General features: G+C 37.6%; 1 protein-coding gene across 1 annotated transcript in view; it reads right to left on the bottom strand.

The window, feature by feature from the left end:
* The window catches only part of nell2a (neural EGFL like 2a), a 152,706-nt gene extending 140,619 nt beyond the window's left edge, over positions 1-12,087 (bottom strand). Inside the window, exons 1-2 of the mRNA XM_063001924.1 lie at positions 12,032-12,087; positions 7,313-7,473 (exon numbers count right to left, since the gene is read on the bottom strand). Coding sequence (XP_062857994.1) covers positions 7,313-7,473; positions 12,032-12,087 — 217 coding nt within the window. The remainder of the gene's footprint in view (positions 1-7,312; positions 7,474-12,031) is intronic.
* Between the last annotated feature and the right edge of the window lie 5,370 nt (positions 12,088-17,457).

Raw genomic sequence — 17,457 nt, 5'->3', positions numbered from 1 at the left:
CTGTGGCCTCTTTCAGCAAGATAATGCACCCTGTCACAAAGCAAAAATAGTTCAGGAATGGTTTGAGGAGCACAACAACCAGTTTGATTCCCCAGATCTCAATCCAATCCAGCATCTGTGGGATGTGCTGGACAAACAAGTCCGATCCATTGAGGCCTCACCTCACAACTTACAGGAGTTAAAGGAACTGCTGCTAACATCTTGGTGCCAGATACCACAGCACACGTTCAGCGGTCTAGTGGAGTCCATGCCTCGACGGGTTAGGGCTGTTTTGGCAGCAAAAGGGGGACCAACACAATATAAGGAAGGTGGTCATAATGTTATGCCTGATTGGTGTATATAGGGCTAGAGTACTAATTACACCAAGCTGTCATACGAATTAGTTCAGCTGTGGTTTTGGACACAACCAAAATAGAGGACGTTGTTGTTGTTTTTATTGTACTTTGGCTAGCCGGTCTTTATGGGATTGCAACAGATATTGCATGCATTCTTCTCATAATAAGGGAAAAAGCTAAATGTTTTAGATGCGCACAGATTGCTTTTATGATTTTATATTTCTTGTTCAGATGCGCTTTAGATGTTATATAATTAAAATTTGCCTTGGGGAAAATATTTACTTGAATTGTTAGTAAATAATGCATTTTAGTCATTTTGGTAATGATATTGTGATTTATTTATAAACCGTCCTATCTTTACTTCCCAATAATAAACTCTAGAGTGCATGACACACAAGTAGATAGATCATTATACACACAGAACAAGACTATGTAGGCTCCTGTGCATTTATAATTAAATTTTATTCATATATTACCTTTTATTCCTTTGGGTCTGTCCTGTCACACAAACACACATTCTTTGATTGAGCATGGCTCTGCAGGTCTTAAGACCTCCCACTGGGAGTATATTAGTAATAAAAAAAACAGTAATAAGAAGACTGATGATGTGTTGCAGACCCATTAGATGATTTATTAAAGTGCAGAAAAGAATATCAAATTTATCTGTGTGTGATTCCTTTTTATAAACATCAGGAATACAAATGTTCATTGCTTGTTATTTCTTTTTCAATTGATGAAGTCCAGCAGGAGTGACATGGCAATGCAGCATAAAAAAGCTATAGTAAACAGTAACATCTAATTTTGTCTCAAATATAAACATATTTCTACAGCCAAGACCTCAAGTTCTCCAGTTTGCATCATCCAATAGTGCACCATGGTGCTATCTCCTCCCCAGGTACACAACACACGCTGCCCAGTCATCTACATGATTTAAAAGCAAACTGACCAGGTGATCTTTCATTGATCCCTAGTTCCAATGCTTGTATGAACATTGACAGGGCATTTTGGCTGGTCTGCAACTACACAGTCACATGCACTATAGGGTTTGATCCCTCCAACACCAGTATTGAAATTACCCACATTTTATCCATAGTACTCCTCTGGCATCAATGAGGCCGCCCAACAATGTCTTCGCAGGACCACTATCTGTAGATAATTATCACAGCTGCCCCTGAGCACCCCATTAGGTCCTTATCATTTACTTATACAACATTCAACAGATGCTTTCTTTCAACCGATCCAAAGTGACCCACACATAATGCAAAGAAACTGAGAGTTAAGGAGCTTGCTCAGGGGCAACACAATGGCTTGAAGCAGCAACCTTCCAACCAATAGTCCAGTGTAAGGATGCAAGATCTTTTTAACAAATAACCGACCACCATTAATCAATGATTAACCATTAATTGTCTATAACATACCACCAAAATATAAAAAATAACTTTCATATTAACAAAACAGAGTAACAGCAAACTTGGCAGTAAAGTAAAACAAACCAAGATAAACATTAAGACCATGAAGAGAACTTGCTCAGTTCATTACTAAGGAGATTTTAAACAAAGTGGGTAGCACATAGATCATTACAAGGGCTAGCTAAGCATGCTAATCAAAAACCATGCATGCACTCAAAATCTTAAAGCTTTAACATGTAGGATGATAAGCAGCGTTCTGTCTTTATGTTGTGCTGTGTTTAACATGCAGTCAGACTCTATAATTAACCTAGGCAGCTTAGCCATAAGTTTTGTTGTTCGTGATTTAAATAATACATCAGTTTTAAGAAGTTAGGTTCAGATTAGAAGCTCTCTTCAGATGCATCAAAAACTGGAGTATGCACATTCATTGAAGGTTAAGTCACAACTAAGCAGATTGAACTCTCATTGTGCTCATTTGTAGATCTCATTTGAGATCTGTTGCTCTGTTTTCAATCATCAGCATCAGCACTGTGCATTAATTAAACAACAACTTGTATTGACAACATTAATTAAACAATGACTTATTTGTTGGTGACTGAACGGTTAATCCGTTAATCCTTAATTCAATACCTTACCCGCTGTGCTGATACTGCCAGAAGTCATTCAGGTCTTTGCACTCGCCCATACATGCTACAGTAAACACATGTACTACAATGAACTAAAATGTTATATATCTCTGACCATGACATGCAAAAGTCTTCGAAAATAAAAAAAAACTCATCTGTGTTTATTAATAGTAACAATAAACTATTGTGCATTGTAGCCTAGTGGTTAAGGTACTAGACTAGTAATCAGAAGGTTGCTGGTTCAAGCCTCACCACTGCCAGGTTGCCACTGTTGGGCCCTTGCGCAAGGCCCTTAACCCTCAATTGCCTTGATAATATACTGTCACAGTACTGTAAATCACTTTGGATATAAAGCGTCCACTAAATGCTGAAAATGTAAATTACTTAAAGGCTCACATCACTATTTTAAAATGTATAAATATGTTAAGGTACTTGATATAAAATATGTATTAATGTAATCCACACATTTGTAAGAAAGGAAATAGAAACCAAATTGCAAAAGTTCAATTAATAATGTTGCAAAAAAAAAAAATGAATAGAAACAAAGCAACAAATGGACAAACCACGACACTGGAGTGAGTTCCCAAAAAGACTAAAGAATGCTGGCATCACACACCAGCGGAAGACTGAACAACCCATTATCACGACTACCCAGAATCATGGTGTAAAGTGAAGTGTGCCAACAAAGGAACTTGATATTTATTAACCAAATTAACCATTACAAGATGCAGGTGATCATCAATCAAAAGAAATTGACACATCAATCTTGTGTGCACTTATGCCCCCTCTGCCAGCTATTTATGCAAAAAACGCAGATGGACACGTCTCTTAATTTAGGTCAGCTGCCAAATTTATTTCAGCAGCAATCAGGTTAAATTATGTTGGGGGAAGTAGTAATTCAACAGCTAAAAATGCACTCCAAAGCTTATAAGATACACCTATCTGGTATGCACATTGGTGTAGTAGGCTCTACAACTCCACCAGACATCCTATTTCACCACTCTGTCAGGGGAGTAAATATCCTAACTAGTGTTGTAAGAAATACAGATGCGTCTACAAGGTAGAGCAATAATAGAAAGCAAGCTTTTAAAATATATATTTTTCAGAATAGTGAAGTAAGAGAATAAAAAATGACCATGCGCTTCCACAGGGCACAGAACTACATTTATGAATACAAAATGCAGTTGTCCAACCGTTGGCAAAAAAGGTTTAGTTACAGAACAGCCATCATCATATTCATATTTGTTAAAACACTCAGCATAAAATATTGAATTAACATTTTTATGTATTATTTTCCAATGCCTGAGAGTAAGGGTTGATGAACGTTTTAGCACCAGCAGTCTACAGATTATTTAAATGCAGCATTTCCAAAACATTTTGTGCAAGAGCAGAAGACAGTGCATCAGTACCCTCTTAATAATAAATAATGGCATAGTGCCAGCCCACAATTTCCATCAATTTATCTGGCCCACACACCGCTGTGAAATGACAGTAATAACTCGTCTGAGACTGGCTGCCAGACAACAGCCACAACTCCACCATAATAAGACTGTATCTTAAGCATTACAAAGACCAAGTTTCAAATGCCATGAACTTTAAATGTGGCTTTATAGTGCTGGGCAACAGCTTTTTTCCATAATACATTTGTTATAACCTTAACTGACCTCTGTGTGCTTAAAGCTAAACATGGTTGATTCAAAATTCTTAAATGTGTGGCAGAGCATGTGTTTGGGGCCAAGTCATATGGGGCACCCTGGCATTTAATCCAGAATCTTGGATTTTTTTTAAATCAAAAAAGACATTAATATAGCATCTATAATTACAACCACATCAAAATAAACATTGTAGCATTTTGTTTGCAGAAAAGAACAAGTGATGAATTGAAAAAAGGAAACATCTGCTGACTTGCCCATCCTCCAGCCCAAAATCTTCATTAAATAAGCAGAATGCTAGTGTGGTTGATAATAATATTTTGACAAAATCTTAAAACACCCAACTGTCATTAGCTGGTAGAAATCTGGTAAATGACAAGCATACAGTATAGTTAAGGCCCACCCCACCTGCAATTTGCTGTGACATTCAAAATATAAGGTGTGTGTCTTGCAATTTAACGTTTTTCATTCGCGTAGAATTCAAGTGCCTTACGTTTACAGGTTAATTTGCACTATGAGGCAGTCCTAGTGTAACACAGGGTCTTTACACTTTGCTGAGTTTATAAGGTAACAATTAACCTGAACAGAGACCAACTATCGGGAGCATAATACTTCTAATACTGGCTTGTTTTTTTGAGGTGCAGCACAGACTACTAAGAGATGATCACGTGTGTAAAGAAGCACACTTTTCTATTGATTATGGAATCCCCAAAGGGACAAAATGCACTCAATACGTAAACCCATACATCAAACACTGTCAGCAAACTACACCACAGAAAAATCTGTTACACTAGCAATCCCACGGCAATTCAGTTAGCAATCGGTTAGTCAAAATGTCCAAGATGTTGAAGTCTAAAGCAGCTAAAAACACAACTCGGGTAACTGAGGTTGGAAAACTCCCAACCAATTCTGTAAAACACAGACAATAATTTTTCATCTCTGAGACGGAGCCTCGCACCATCGCAGAATGTTCTAGGATCTAAGTTAGGCTGTGCTGTGTATTGTAGTGTATTGTATTTAATGACTGCCATGAAATGTGACACTTTTCTTAAAAAATCCGTGAAATCTGTGATTTTTAAAAAATGAGGTCCATGAAATTAAGCACATTTTCCTGTAAATTTAGTACGGCCCTACCCATAGTAACCCATAAGTGGGTTACTCATCAACCCATATACGAGGTTGTGTTTATCAAATAAAATCACAAAACATATAGACTGCTTTAGAACAACATTACATTATGTCTGCAGTTTCCTAGTTTGATTTTGTGGGCAAAATATCATAATAATAATTTTTATTTAAAAAAAAAAAAATTAAAACATGCACAGAGATCAATCTACTATGCAGTCTGATGATCATCAGATAATTATCTTAGAAATATTCCTTAGGTAGTAATATGCCCAGGTATGCAAATCTAGGCTTTGCCTAAATTTGTGCATTGTGAACTTTTGAGTTTAAAGGTTTAAGTCTAGAGTGTTTTTATTTCTTTCACTGAGAAAACATTTATTTATTAATTTACTGCTATTACTTAACATTAACGTTAACTGATGTTAGAGGGGATTCAGCAGAGTTAAAGCTGAAAACCCAGTATGCAAAAACATTCACTGGCAAACTTTAGATTAATCATACATAAGGTTGCACTCCTGAGTCTTGTAATTATAAACTCCTATTCATTTACATTTTCAGCATTAGCAGACACTTTTATCCAAAGCGACTTACACGATGAGCAATTGAGGGTTAAGGGCCTTGCTCAGGGACCCAACAGTGGCAACTTGGTGGTGGCAGGGCTCAAACCGGCAACCTTCTGTTTACCAGTCCAGTATCTTAACCACTGAGCTATCACTGCCCTAGAACACTGGATGAATGAAATATTTTCTTTGCTATGCTTTCTCACATGTCAAAGTACAGAAAAGCAGCCCTGTCCAGCTGATTGAAGATAATTATCATGGCTTAATGATAATTCACAGTAAGGCACTGAAAGTACTGATATGCCTGGTACAGTACAGTTATTTTTAGGTATTACAGGCCACAAATCACACATGTAGGGCAGGTTAAGAAACCCTGATCTACACCATGCTATTAATGGTAGAATCAAATCTCTGTGGGTGGACATATTTTTATCCTTAGGTGGTATATATCACAATATGAGGTACAAACTGAATGATATGGTTTAGAATGAAATGAGGTAGGAATATCTTGATAATGAAAAAGAAGCTCTGGGCCTTGAAAGAGTTCAGAAAAGCCACTGCATACTGTGTATGCACAAAATGTAAGCAAGTAGTTGAACAGCCTGAAGTCATTTGTAAGATTGCTGGTCATCTATTCTTTGGCCGTAAAACTGAAATGGAAAATCTTGGAGAATCTTGCACCACTGTATTGGCAGTATATTTGTGTCTAGAAAAGCAATTTTGCTGCTTCATTTAATGCTCTGTGAAAGCCTATGGGACATCATTTTTGCTGGGTTATACTTTAAAGAAACGTAGGATGTTTCTGCAATTGTGTAAAATGCAGGTACTTCATTGTGTAAATAGGGTGACAAAGTAAGTCCAAGTGTTTGTGGTTTAGAGAGTTTAAATTCTGTCAATTAAGGCAATGCCTGACAGATTTTATGGTTTTCCAGATTGTATAGGCTGTGTTTGGCAAAAAATAAATAAACACGTTCAAAAAACTATACTTTTGCACACTTTGTGCTTTACTGCAATGCTAAAAATGTAAAAACACATATTTAAAAATAAATTTTTTATTAAACTATTTTTATTATGAGCTCTCAGGTGACACAGCAGTCTACTACTCTAGTCGACTTCACATCTGGTTGAAATCTGGTTATACCTAGAGGGGGTCAGCATAAAGTGGAAGATACATTCCAGACACAGACCGCCCCATTTGGAAATCGAACCTAGGACCTTCTTGCTCTGAGGTGCAAGTGCTACCCACTGAGCCACCATGCCGCACAAATGAATGATAAAAATGAAATGAAAATGAATTTTTATTCTATTGCCCTTCAAAGTATTGATGTCCTGTTCGTGGTGTTAGAACCAGACCTGCTGCGACCCTGATCAAGATCAAGTGGTTGATGAAAATGAATAATTGTTTTCTAAACTGTTTGAGTGAGTAACCAAGTGAAAAAATACTTAACTACAAGGGTGATTATAAGTGTTAGACAACTTTGTTCCTTAAATAAATGAAATTATATTTTACTAAATTGGTTCCTTTCACAAAATAACAGCATGTATATTCAGTAAAATACATTGAAAAGAAGGCTTAAAAGTGCGTTGTAAAAAATATAAATGTACCTCGGAAAAGGAAAGCTCTGGACTCATCATGGAAGCCCTGTACCTGTGAAACTCCCTCATTCAGCTCTGCAGGACTAAAATCCTGCAATACATTGATGCGCAGCGCAGGATCCACACCAAACCCTGCACCTGCAACCCAGCACACAACACACAGAACCCTTCTAAATCCAAAACCCTACTTCTTTAGCCAAGACAGAAACATTATAAGTAACTTCTGTGTCTGAGCTAGAATTGTAAGGTTTCCCTGTACATGTTTCCCTGTAGAAATCATCTATAGTTCTTTAAAACCACTGTAATTAAAACAGTGCCTACCTGAGGAGATGAAAAACAGTCCGAAGGCAACCAGAAACTGTATTAAACCCATGACGACGGGAAATTAGTCCATGTTTTTATTTCTCTTCCGAAAGCCAGGAGGTTTTGTGCAGGAGGAACGGTCCGTGTCGTTCAGCCCTGAGCAGTATCATACATGGCAAGCTGTTGAACGTATCAGTGGTTAGGTCAATGGAAGTCTATTACAAATAAGAGTGAAACAAGCCAGCGAGAGAATCCTCACATAGAAGCGCATAAACCCTCACTGATGCTGATGTACACACGTGTATCAACGGTCTGAGAAAGAGCCGGTCTAACCTAACAGCAAACAGAGAGAGGAATAGAGAGAGAGAGAGAGAGAGAGAGAGAGAGAGAGAGAGAGAGAGAGAGAGAGAGAGAGAGAGAGAGAGAGAGAGAGAGAGAGAGAGAGAGAGAGAGAGAGAGAGAGAGAGAGAGAGAGAGAGAGAGAGAGTCCCCCTGCTGGTCTTGTGGGTTGTGGGTCTTGTGTGGCTGTCTGAAAAGGTAAACACAATGCCAATTTTCCAGATGAGAAAGGTTGAGAACGATTTTTTAATGTTTCCACTGGCTATCTAAATTGTATTTTGTAAATATGAACAAATTAAGAATGTAATGCCTGAAAAAGGTGGGACAGAGACATGTTTACTTGTGATAAATCAACTTTTCTATTAAATAAATTTATTGTCTTGTAACAAAGGATACTAATTTACAGTTTTGCAAGAGAAAGTTTTTCCATTCTTACTTGATACAAGACTTCAGATGCTCAGCAGTCCATTTTTACTGTGTCTTTTACAGTATATAGATTTTCTATAGGAGACAGACCTGGACAGCTGGCAGGCCAGCCAAACACTCACACTCCATGTGTACAAAGCCATTTTGTTGTAGTTCATAAGGAGTGTGGACTTGCACTAACTTTCTCTGAACAGATGCCTACCTGATGGCAGCAATATGTATCTCTAAAATCCCAATATATGCTTCAGTGTCAGTGGTACCTTCACACCAGTGGCGGCTGCTAGTCTTTCAAAGAGGGGAAGCTCATTGTCGGCTTACATCATAAAATTTGTCAATTTATTTATACATAAATTCTGCCCTCCATTCCTTTTCAAGAAAATGGCCTGATATGGGTTGCAGTTTGTCTTTCGACTTCACTCGCAAAATCCGCGATGGGACTGAATCTCCCAGTGATTAAGTGACGGTGTAGATCTCAAAACAGCTGTCAATCAAAACGGGATTCAGCCTTTCGACTGATCCTCCAATCATCTTGCAGAAGCTCCGCGTCCAGACCCGCCCACAGCTCCATTCACCCCCAGAGACGCTCAGCGTCCGGGGGCGGGACAAAATCGTGGCATTTATCCAATGACCGGCGATTTTCGAAGCAATGAAAAAAACCGCTCCATGCAGTCCCGTTGAAGTGAATAGACGCTCAGCTTCTACGGGCAAATGCATTGACGCTACGGGAATGTATAAGAAGTTAACAAAATCGAGTCAGTCAATTTGTGATAAGTAGCTGATTCTGAACGAACTCGTCTTCGAGATGAACGTGTTCTAACGCATTTGTAGTCAATGAAATGTTAACAGAACTGTACATATTTGACCATTTAATTTTTGACATTTTAGGGGAAGCTGAGCTTCTCTTGCAGTCTTAGAGAAATCGCCACTGCTTCACACATATGCAGGTCACCCATGAAGGGCATCAACACACCCTCATACCATGACGGATACTGTTAACACTGTTAAACTGTCCAGATTGTCTTTTTTTGTTTTAGCATAGAAAACTCAGTGTCTGTTTTCCTGAAAACAAGCTAAAATATGGACTTATTTAACCAATGTTTTTCTCTTTATGTGAGATGAGCTCAAATCCAGAAAACTCAGCGGCTGCATTTCTTGGTGCAGCACTATACTGTGCAATTGTGATATATTTATCACAGTAGCATGATGGTTTCTTAAACAAGGCCACACACATTAATTAGTGATTTCCAGCCTTGCATTACACAGATTAAGGTTTCTCAGAATTTTATGGGTTGGCACAGTGGCTCAGTGGGTACCACTGTCACCTCACAGCAAGATGGTCCAGGGTTCGATCCCCAGGTGGGTTGGTATGGGTCCTTTCTGTGTGGAGTTTGCATGTTCTCCCCTTGTCTGTGTGGGTTTCATTCCACAGCAGGCACGTGCACAGATAGACCCCTAGTGGTGCTCAAGCACCTGCCCTTTTTGCCCTGAATGAGAAAAGTGCCCTTTCTGCTTCTCAATTCCCCCCAAAAGTGTTTTAATATCTGACGGGCATTTATATGATTTATATTGCTTGTGTTAACAAAAATAAATATATAAGTTAATTTATTTATTCATTTATTTATTTTTTTTATCAATAATTTTGGCGATGAGTGCCCTTTTTTTTTGGCTTGAGCACCTTGCCCCCAAAAATGTCTGTGCACGTGCCTGTTCCACAGTCTAAAGACATGCAAGTGAGTTGAACTGGAAATACAAAATTGTCCATGACTGTGTTTGACATTAAACTTGTGAACTGATGAATCTTGTGTAACCTGTAACTACCTGTTCTGTCATGAATGTAACCAAGGTGTGTAAAACATGACGATAAAATCCTAATAAATAAATAAACTCTGAATTTCATGAATATTTTTGCAATATTATGTACTGTATATGGTGAAAGACCTTAATTATCTGCAATCTTGCATTGAGAAATGTTCTTTTAAACTAACCAACAATTCTCACAGAAAGTTTGGTGAACCACAACCCATTTTTGCTTACAAATACTGAGCCTTTTCCTTTTAGATTCAATCATGATGGTGAACAAAAAATGAAGTGGAAACAACTGAAGCATGTACTGTAGAATAAAAGGCTGTCTAAATCTAATTCTCATTTACATTTAGCAGACGCTGCAAACCATAGCAACTTAGAGTAGAGGGCTTTGCTCAAGGGCCCAACAGTGTCCAGTACCTAAACTACTAAATCACCACTGCCCTCTGCCCTAGTTTTAATGTTAGCACTGACCCATAAGTCATAGAGCTACAACATTTCTCGGCAGGTTAGCATTAAACAGATACAATTTCATGTTGCTGCTGACGTGAATGTAACATATTTGCAACACTAAAAATAAGTGGATGTTATTTTATAAAATGATGTCACAAAAATATGCACAGTTTACTTTAAATACATTATTGTTTATAGGCTGTATGTTTTAATACAAAAAATACATAAATATTATTCTTTTATGGCCCAACATTTCTCAATGTAAACATAACAAACTCCCATATTTAACAGTATCAGTTCACTTTAAGAAATGTGAAGCTTCCTTTAATTAGAACACACTTTGCTGCCCTGGCTTACAGCATAAGCCTGAGAGAATTTTGTAAAAAAGATGATTGAAAATAAAATTGAGGTGTCTGATAAAGATGCAGGGTGTTTTTCTCCTGATCAACATAAAAAGAGAGATTATATGCCATATAAGCCATTACCTTCTGAAGGTTAAGGTTTATGGAACTTTATTATACAGATGAATAGCATGAATGTTTGAAGTATATTGAACATGTTTGCTGATTATGATTTGTTCAGTTGTTAATTATTTACACTCTTATATGGCTATAATATTTTCAGACTATAATATATTTTGTAAATATGAAAATTATGATTATATTTCTAAGATATCATGTTTGCATGCTCTCTGGTTTCACTGAGAATTGCACTACTTTGAAAACACTGCCACTATTTGTAGCTTGTTTGCAGTTGGATGATTATGAATTAGATTATGTGTTTCTGTAAGATGTCCTTTTATACAAACAGTCAATGTGTAATTACACATTCCTTTTCTGATTGCAAGGCATGTGTGTAATAATTCCTTAAAATGGGACAACTCTTAAGTACATTTAGTGCTGTTGTTGAAATGTTATGCTATACTATGACATGTCGGGATTTACACTTTATTATTGCTATAGCTGAGGAAGCTGCTTTATAAAAATAAAGAAGTATAAGGATCTGCGGTCCCCATGGCGACATAGTCACATAGTAAGTCTTTTGTTTCTTTACCCCATTTTGTTTATTAGTTAATTCCCTGATGAGTTTCACCCGTTGTCAGTAATCCCTCGGATGAGTTCTGTATTTAATCCCTCAGTGTGTGCTATACCAAGCCTGTGTTTCTTGTTTCCAAGTTATGTCGGGCCAGTGATAGCTCAGTGGTTAAGGTACTGGACTAGTAAACAGAAGGTTGCCGGTTCAAGCCCCGCCACCACCAAGTTGCCACTGTTGGGTCCCTGATTGCTCATCGTGTTCCACTCATTGTGTAAGTTGCTTTGGATAAAAGCATCTGCTGAAAATGTAAATGTTCCCCAGGTTCTTGTTTCTAGTGCTTTCCATGAATGACCTAGCCTGATATCTCACATTATGATTCCTGAGACAACTGAAACATTGCAGTTGTGTTGTGCCTCATCTGGCATTTCCTTATGGAAGTCAGAGGATTCAGACCAGATCTTTTCCACGAGTGTAGTGAGTAGCATTTGATAAGATGCAGGGAATGCTTTAAAGTGTAGTTTAGATCTATTTGTGCCCCCTCTACCTTCCAGGTCAAGTTGAGCTGCCGGTGAGAATGTAACAACTGTGCTTAACTATTTTGTTTAAAGTATTTGGATTTGGAATATTTCTTTTTCTTGCACTTAATAGTTTTATTTTATTTTTTTATTATTCTACATGTATTTTAATTCTAGAATTTAACCAACTATTTTTGGAATTAGACAGCTTCTATCAAGCACCAATATCAGTTTGCAATTCTTGATTCATGTGTAGTTTTGAAGTTTCTGTCATTTTAAACCACTGCTCCCCTACATGGCTCTACATTTAGCTAATATTTGTGGATGCCCATATCAGTGTTTCTTCTGTTGTGCCATATAGTTCTATTACTTTCCAGTGGTAATGATGTCAAGTGCTGGGCAGTCCAAGTGTGACGTCAAAAGCCGGAGCATTGTTTTTTTTCACTGCTACATCATCTACATGTCTCTGTTAATTCTGATGTTGACCATTGTTTATAACCTTCCACAGCAACATAATGGTTTTCCTGGAGTGGACTATCAGTATTAATACTGATTTTATCAGTTCTGTGCAAATCTCAGACTCTTCTTAACAACTATCCAGTTTAATGAAATATTAGTGTGGGTGTGCAGGATATTAAAATGGAACAATTAGATGCTGCTATTGGTGTGTGTAAATAATCGGTTGTACTGGGAGGCATATGTTTTACACATCTACACTAATACAGAACATTACATTATCTACTGCACAGAGCAAGTTGCAAAAAGCACTGCTGTTTTTACAGCACATCAACCCTCCCTCGTTTTATCTAAATATTTGGCTCTGAGGCAGTTTAAAACCTCACACTGTTCCCTTTTTATTTCTTTCACATTGTGTAAGGTGTGGAAATACTTGACAAATCAGGCTTGTTTGTGGTTGAGCTAAAACTAACAATCAAACTCTGTGTTTCTGAAAGTCTCTGATACTCTGGATCATCTTAAGCTGTAAATTATGCTGGAGAATAACCACTGTTTCTGATTATGCTTTTTTAAAGAGTAAGTCAGGCAAACTGCTCACACAGATGGATAATGAGAGTTTAACTGAGCCATTATTGTAAGTGATCCAATACAAGAACATGCTCAGGTGTTGTTCTGAATCAAAACATAATATGATTTTGCTAGCTCTGCTGGTTAGCTTGGAAGTGTTGAATAAAAGAGAAAGTCATATCAAAGAGCTACCAGCATTTCTACAGATTGATCTCCATCCCCTGCCTCAAGGCTTCTGTCAAACCCCCACAAACATGGACTAATAATCAGAACAAATCACAACAACCTGCCATATTAAAAGTTTGAATTGAATTTATTTTCATCCTCATTTTCAGCAATGATGATGTGGGTGGTCAGTCAAAAAGGTCAATCTCTGACTCCTACATACAGAGGGATAAAAATCAGATTCCACTTTCTGATATGCATCATCTCAGTGAAGTGAGACAGAAATTGAATGCATTTAAATTCTATGCAGGACTACAGCCCGGCAGAAATGGAAATAACCTTCCCTTTGCAGCCTTGAAATGTATTGGCAAAAGTGTTGGCAATTCATCTGACATTTCCCTACTATTAGTACTTGATTAGTTTAAGGGCTTATTGCTTGTTATGTATTCATATAGCCTTTTTTCAGACTCTGTGATGCACTAGAATCTGTATTTTTTTCTGTAAAGTCATTGCTATTTAGCAGCGCTTACCTTTATAGCTATAATATATGCTTATAATATTTATGATATTTATACTAACAGGATGCTTTTGTGTCTCTAAGGCAAGATTAGTAACACCACAGACAGGTTTATGATGTTAACATGAGAAGTAACACTAAAGACTAAAACAACACACAACTTTTTTTTCTAAACATTGCATTTAATTTTATATAATATATCTAGATTAGAGTGTGTGTGAATATAATGTTTTTTTAATTGTATATTTATTATTTTATATTATATTATATTATATTATATTATATTATATTATGTTATGTTATATTATATTATATTATATTATATTATATTATATTATATTATATTATATTATATTATATTATATATTGTTAGGAAAACAACATAAGAACTGCAAAGACTTAAGGTCCTCGTCATTCATTCATTCATCGTGTGTTTTACCACAGCTTTATCCTGGTCAGAGTCGCAGTGGGTCTGATTCATAGGGCGAAAGGTAGGAACCATCGTAGACAAGTCATCAGTTCATAATAGGGCTCGCACACATACACACAATTTTCAACAGAATCAGTTGACCTAACTGCATGTCTTTGGGCTTGGGGGAGAAAACTGAAGCACCTAAAGTAAACCCACACATACACATGGAGAACATGCCAAACTCCCTACAGAGATGTTTCACATCAAGTATTCACAATGGCAGCTGTGCCACTGTGCGACATTGCTCATTACCTGACAAAGTTGGGATATTAAAAATATAAAAAATGCTATAAAAACAAAAATCGTGGATTGTTGTTGAACCGTTATTTACCAGACAACAATACAAAGAAAATGTATGTATTTCTCTAACCAACTTAATTTTAATCTGTAAATATAAACACATTTAGAATTTGTTCATGACGTTGGTAAAAACAAATTGTCGAGTTGCGGAATCTTTATTTTGTACAATGCTGACATCTAGTGGATAAAACAAGGTGTTATAAAAGCGGTCAGAATATTTAGCCTCTAGTGATGTAGTATCCCTCTTAACCCTCCTGTTATACGGGTCAGTTTGACCCATTTCCACTTTGGAGTTGTCTGAAATACTGGTTACCCTTTCGTTTTCTCTATGAAATTCTTTGCCTTTTTATTAATTAGGGTTCTGAACTTGCATGCAAAGTTTGGTCACACTGATGTGTTGTCTAAGGTCTGTACAATATTTGTGTAAAAAGATGATGTTTAGGGTCATTTTGACCCGAATGCTTTAATGTGTATAGATAGCTTAAAAATGGAACAATTTAAAGAGTGCGGGTCAATCTGATTCGTAACATTATGGATGCAAAGGATCTTACATTTGAGTATAGACAACACAGCTAAACCAAAGCATATACTTTGTTTATACAGTGTATCACAAAAGTGAGTACACCCCTCACATTTCTGCAAATATTTCATTATATCTTTTCATGGGACAACACTATAGACATGAAACTTGGATATAACTTAGAGTAGTCAGTGTACAGCTTGTATAGCAGTGTAGATTTACTGTCTTCTGAAAATAACTCAACACACAGCCATTAATGTCTAAATAGCTGGCAACATAAGTGAGTACACCCCACAGTGAACATGTCCAAATTGTGCCCAAATGTGTCGTTGTCCCTCCCTGGTGTCATGTGTCAAGGTCCCAGGTGTAAATGGGGAGCAGGGCTGTTAAATTTGGTGTTTTGGGTACAATTCTCTCATACTGGCCACTGGATATTCAACATGGCACCTCATGGCAAAGAACTCTCTGAGGATGTGAGAAATAGAATTGTTGCTCTCCACAAAGATGGCCTGGGCTATAAGAAGATTGCTAACACCCTGAAACTGAGCTACAGCATGGTGGCCAAGGTCATACAGCGGTTTTCCAGGACAGGTTCCACTCGGAACAGGCTTCGCCAGGGTCGACCAAAGAAGTTGAGTCCACGTGTTCGGCGTCATATCCAGAGGTTGGCTTTAAAAAATAGACACATGAGTGCTGCCAGCATTGCTGCAGAGGTTGAAGACGTGGGAGGTCAGCCTGTCAGTGCTCAGACCATACGCCGCACACTGCATCAACTCGGTCTGCATGGTCGTCATCCCAGAAGGAAGCTGACGCACAAGAAAGCCCGCAAACAGTTTGCTGAAGACAAGCAGTCCAAGAACATGGATTACTGGAATGCCCTGTGGTCTGACGAGACCAAGATAAACTTGTTTGGCTCAGATGGTGTCCAGCATGTGTGGCGGCGCCCTGGTGAGAAGTACCAAGACAACTGTATCTTGCCTACAGTCAAGCATGGTGGTGGTAGCATCATGGTCTTGGGCTGCATGAGTGTTGCTGGCACTGGGGAGCTGCAGTTCATTGAGGGAAACATGAATTCCAACATGTACTGTGACATTCTGAAACAGAGCATGATCCCCTCCCTTCGAAAACTCCCTTTTCCAACAGGATAACGACCCCAAACACAACCTCCAAGATGACAACTGCCTTGCTGAGGAAGCTGAAGGTAAATGTGATGGATTAAACCCAATTGAGCACCTGTGGCACATCCTCAAGTGGAAGGTGGAGGAGTTCAAGGTGTCTAACATCCACCAGCTCCGTGATGTCATCATGGAGGAGTGGAAGAGGATTCCAGTAGCAACCTGTGCAGCTCTGGTGAATTCCATGCCCAGGAGGGTTAAGGCAGTGCTGGATAATAATGGTGGTCACACAAAATATTGACACTTTGGGCACAATTTGGACATGTTCACTGTGGGGTGTACTCACTTATGTTGCCAGCTATTTAGACATTAATGGCTGTGTGTTGAGTTATTTTCAGAAGACAGTAAATCTACACTGCTATACAAGTTGTACACTGACTACTCTAAGTTATATCCAAGTTTTATTTCTATAGTGTTGTCCCATGAAAAGATATAATGAAATATTTGCAGAAATGTGAGGGGTGTACTCACTTTTGTGATACACTGTATATATACAGAACATTATTACAGATAATACAGAACTTTCCTACATAGTTCCCTATCTTTGTTTATGTGATTAGCAACAAACAACAGTTAAGCTTTAATGGGCCAGTGTTTGAGCAAATGCTTCTTTCTTGCATGGCAACCTCTGTTCCCATGTCAAAGTAAAGTCTGCTTGCCAATGCAATCTTACAATTAATAGCAGACCTGGTTTTGCTGTTCTTAGACTATATCTGGTCATCCAGATCAGATACATTTCCTCTAAAATTCTGGATTTAGGTTGTTACAAAGTTTTCCTTAAAAAATATCCAAACATACTACTATTTCATGCATATGTTGTTGCTGAAAATAGCTTCAAGTGGTATTTCAAGAGAGCTTTTCTAGAGCACTTTAATATGTGCCATTAAACTAGTCCTATTTATATGGACACAGAGAAGCCACCAGCAGTGTTTAATCATTATCACTAACAAGAAATTAGGAAGCCATGACACAGTCATGTCAAATGACATTATAAATTCATCATCACTGATGTAATAATCTGACTAGAATGTATATTTTTGAACCAGCATATTTTAAAATATATTTTAGAAAAATAAGTAGTAAAAACTATTAAACTACCAAACTTTTT

The sequence above is a fragment of the Trichomycterus rosablanca genome, chromosome 1 (genome assembly GCF_030014385.1).
Source record: "Trichomycterus rosablanca isolate fTriRos1 chromosome 1, fTriRos1.hap1, whole genome shotgun sequence".
NCBI classification, from domain to species: Eukaryota; Metazoa; Chordata; class Actinopteri; order Siluriformes; family Trichomycteridae; genus Trichomycterus; species Trichomycterus rosablanca.
Note: the sequence above shows the minus strand (reverse complement) of the source record. Positions and strands in the feature narration are given on the sequence as shown.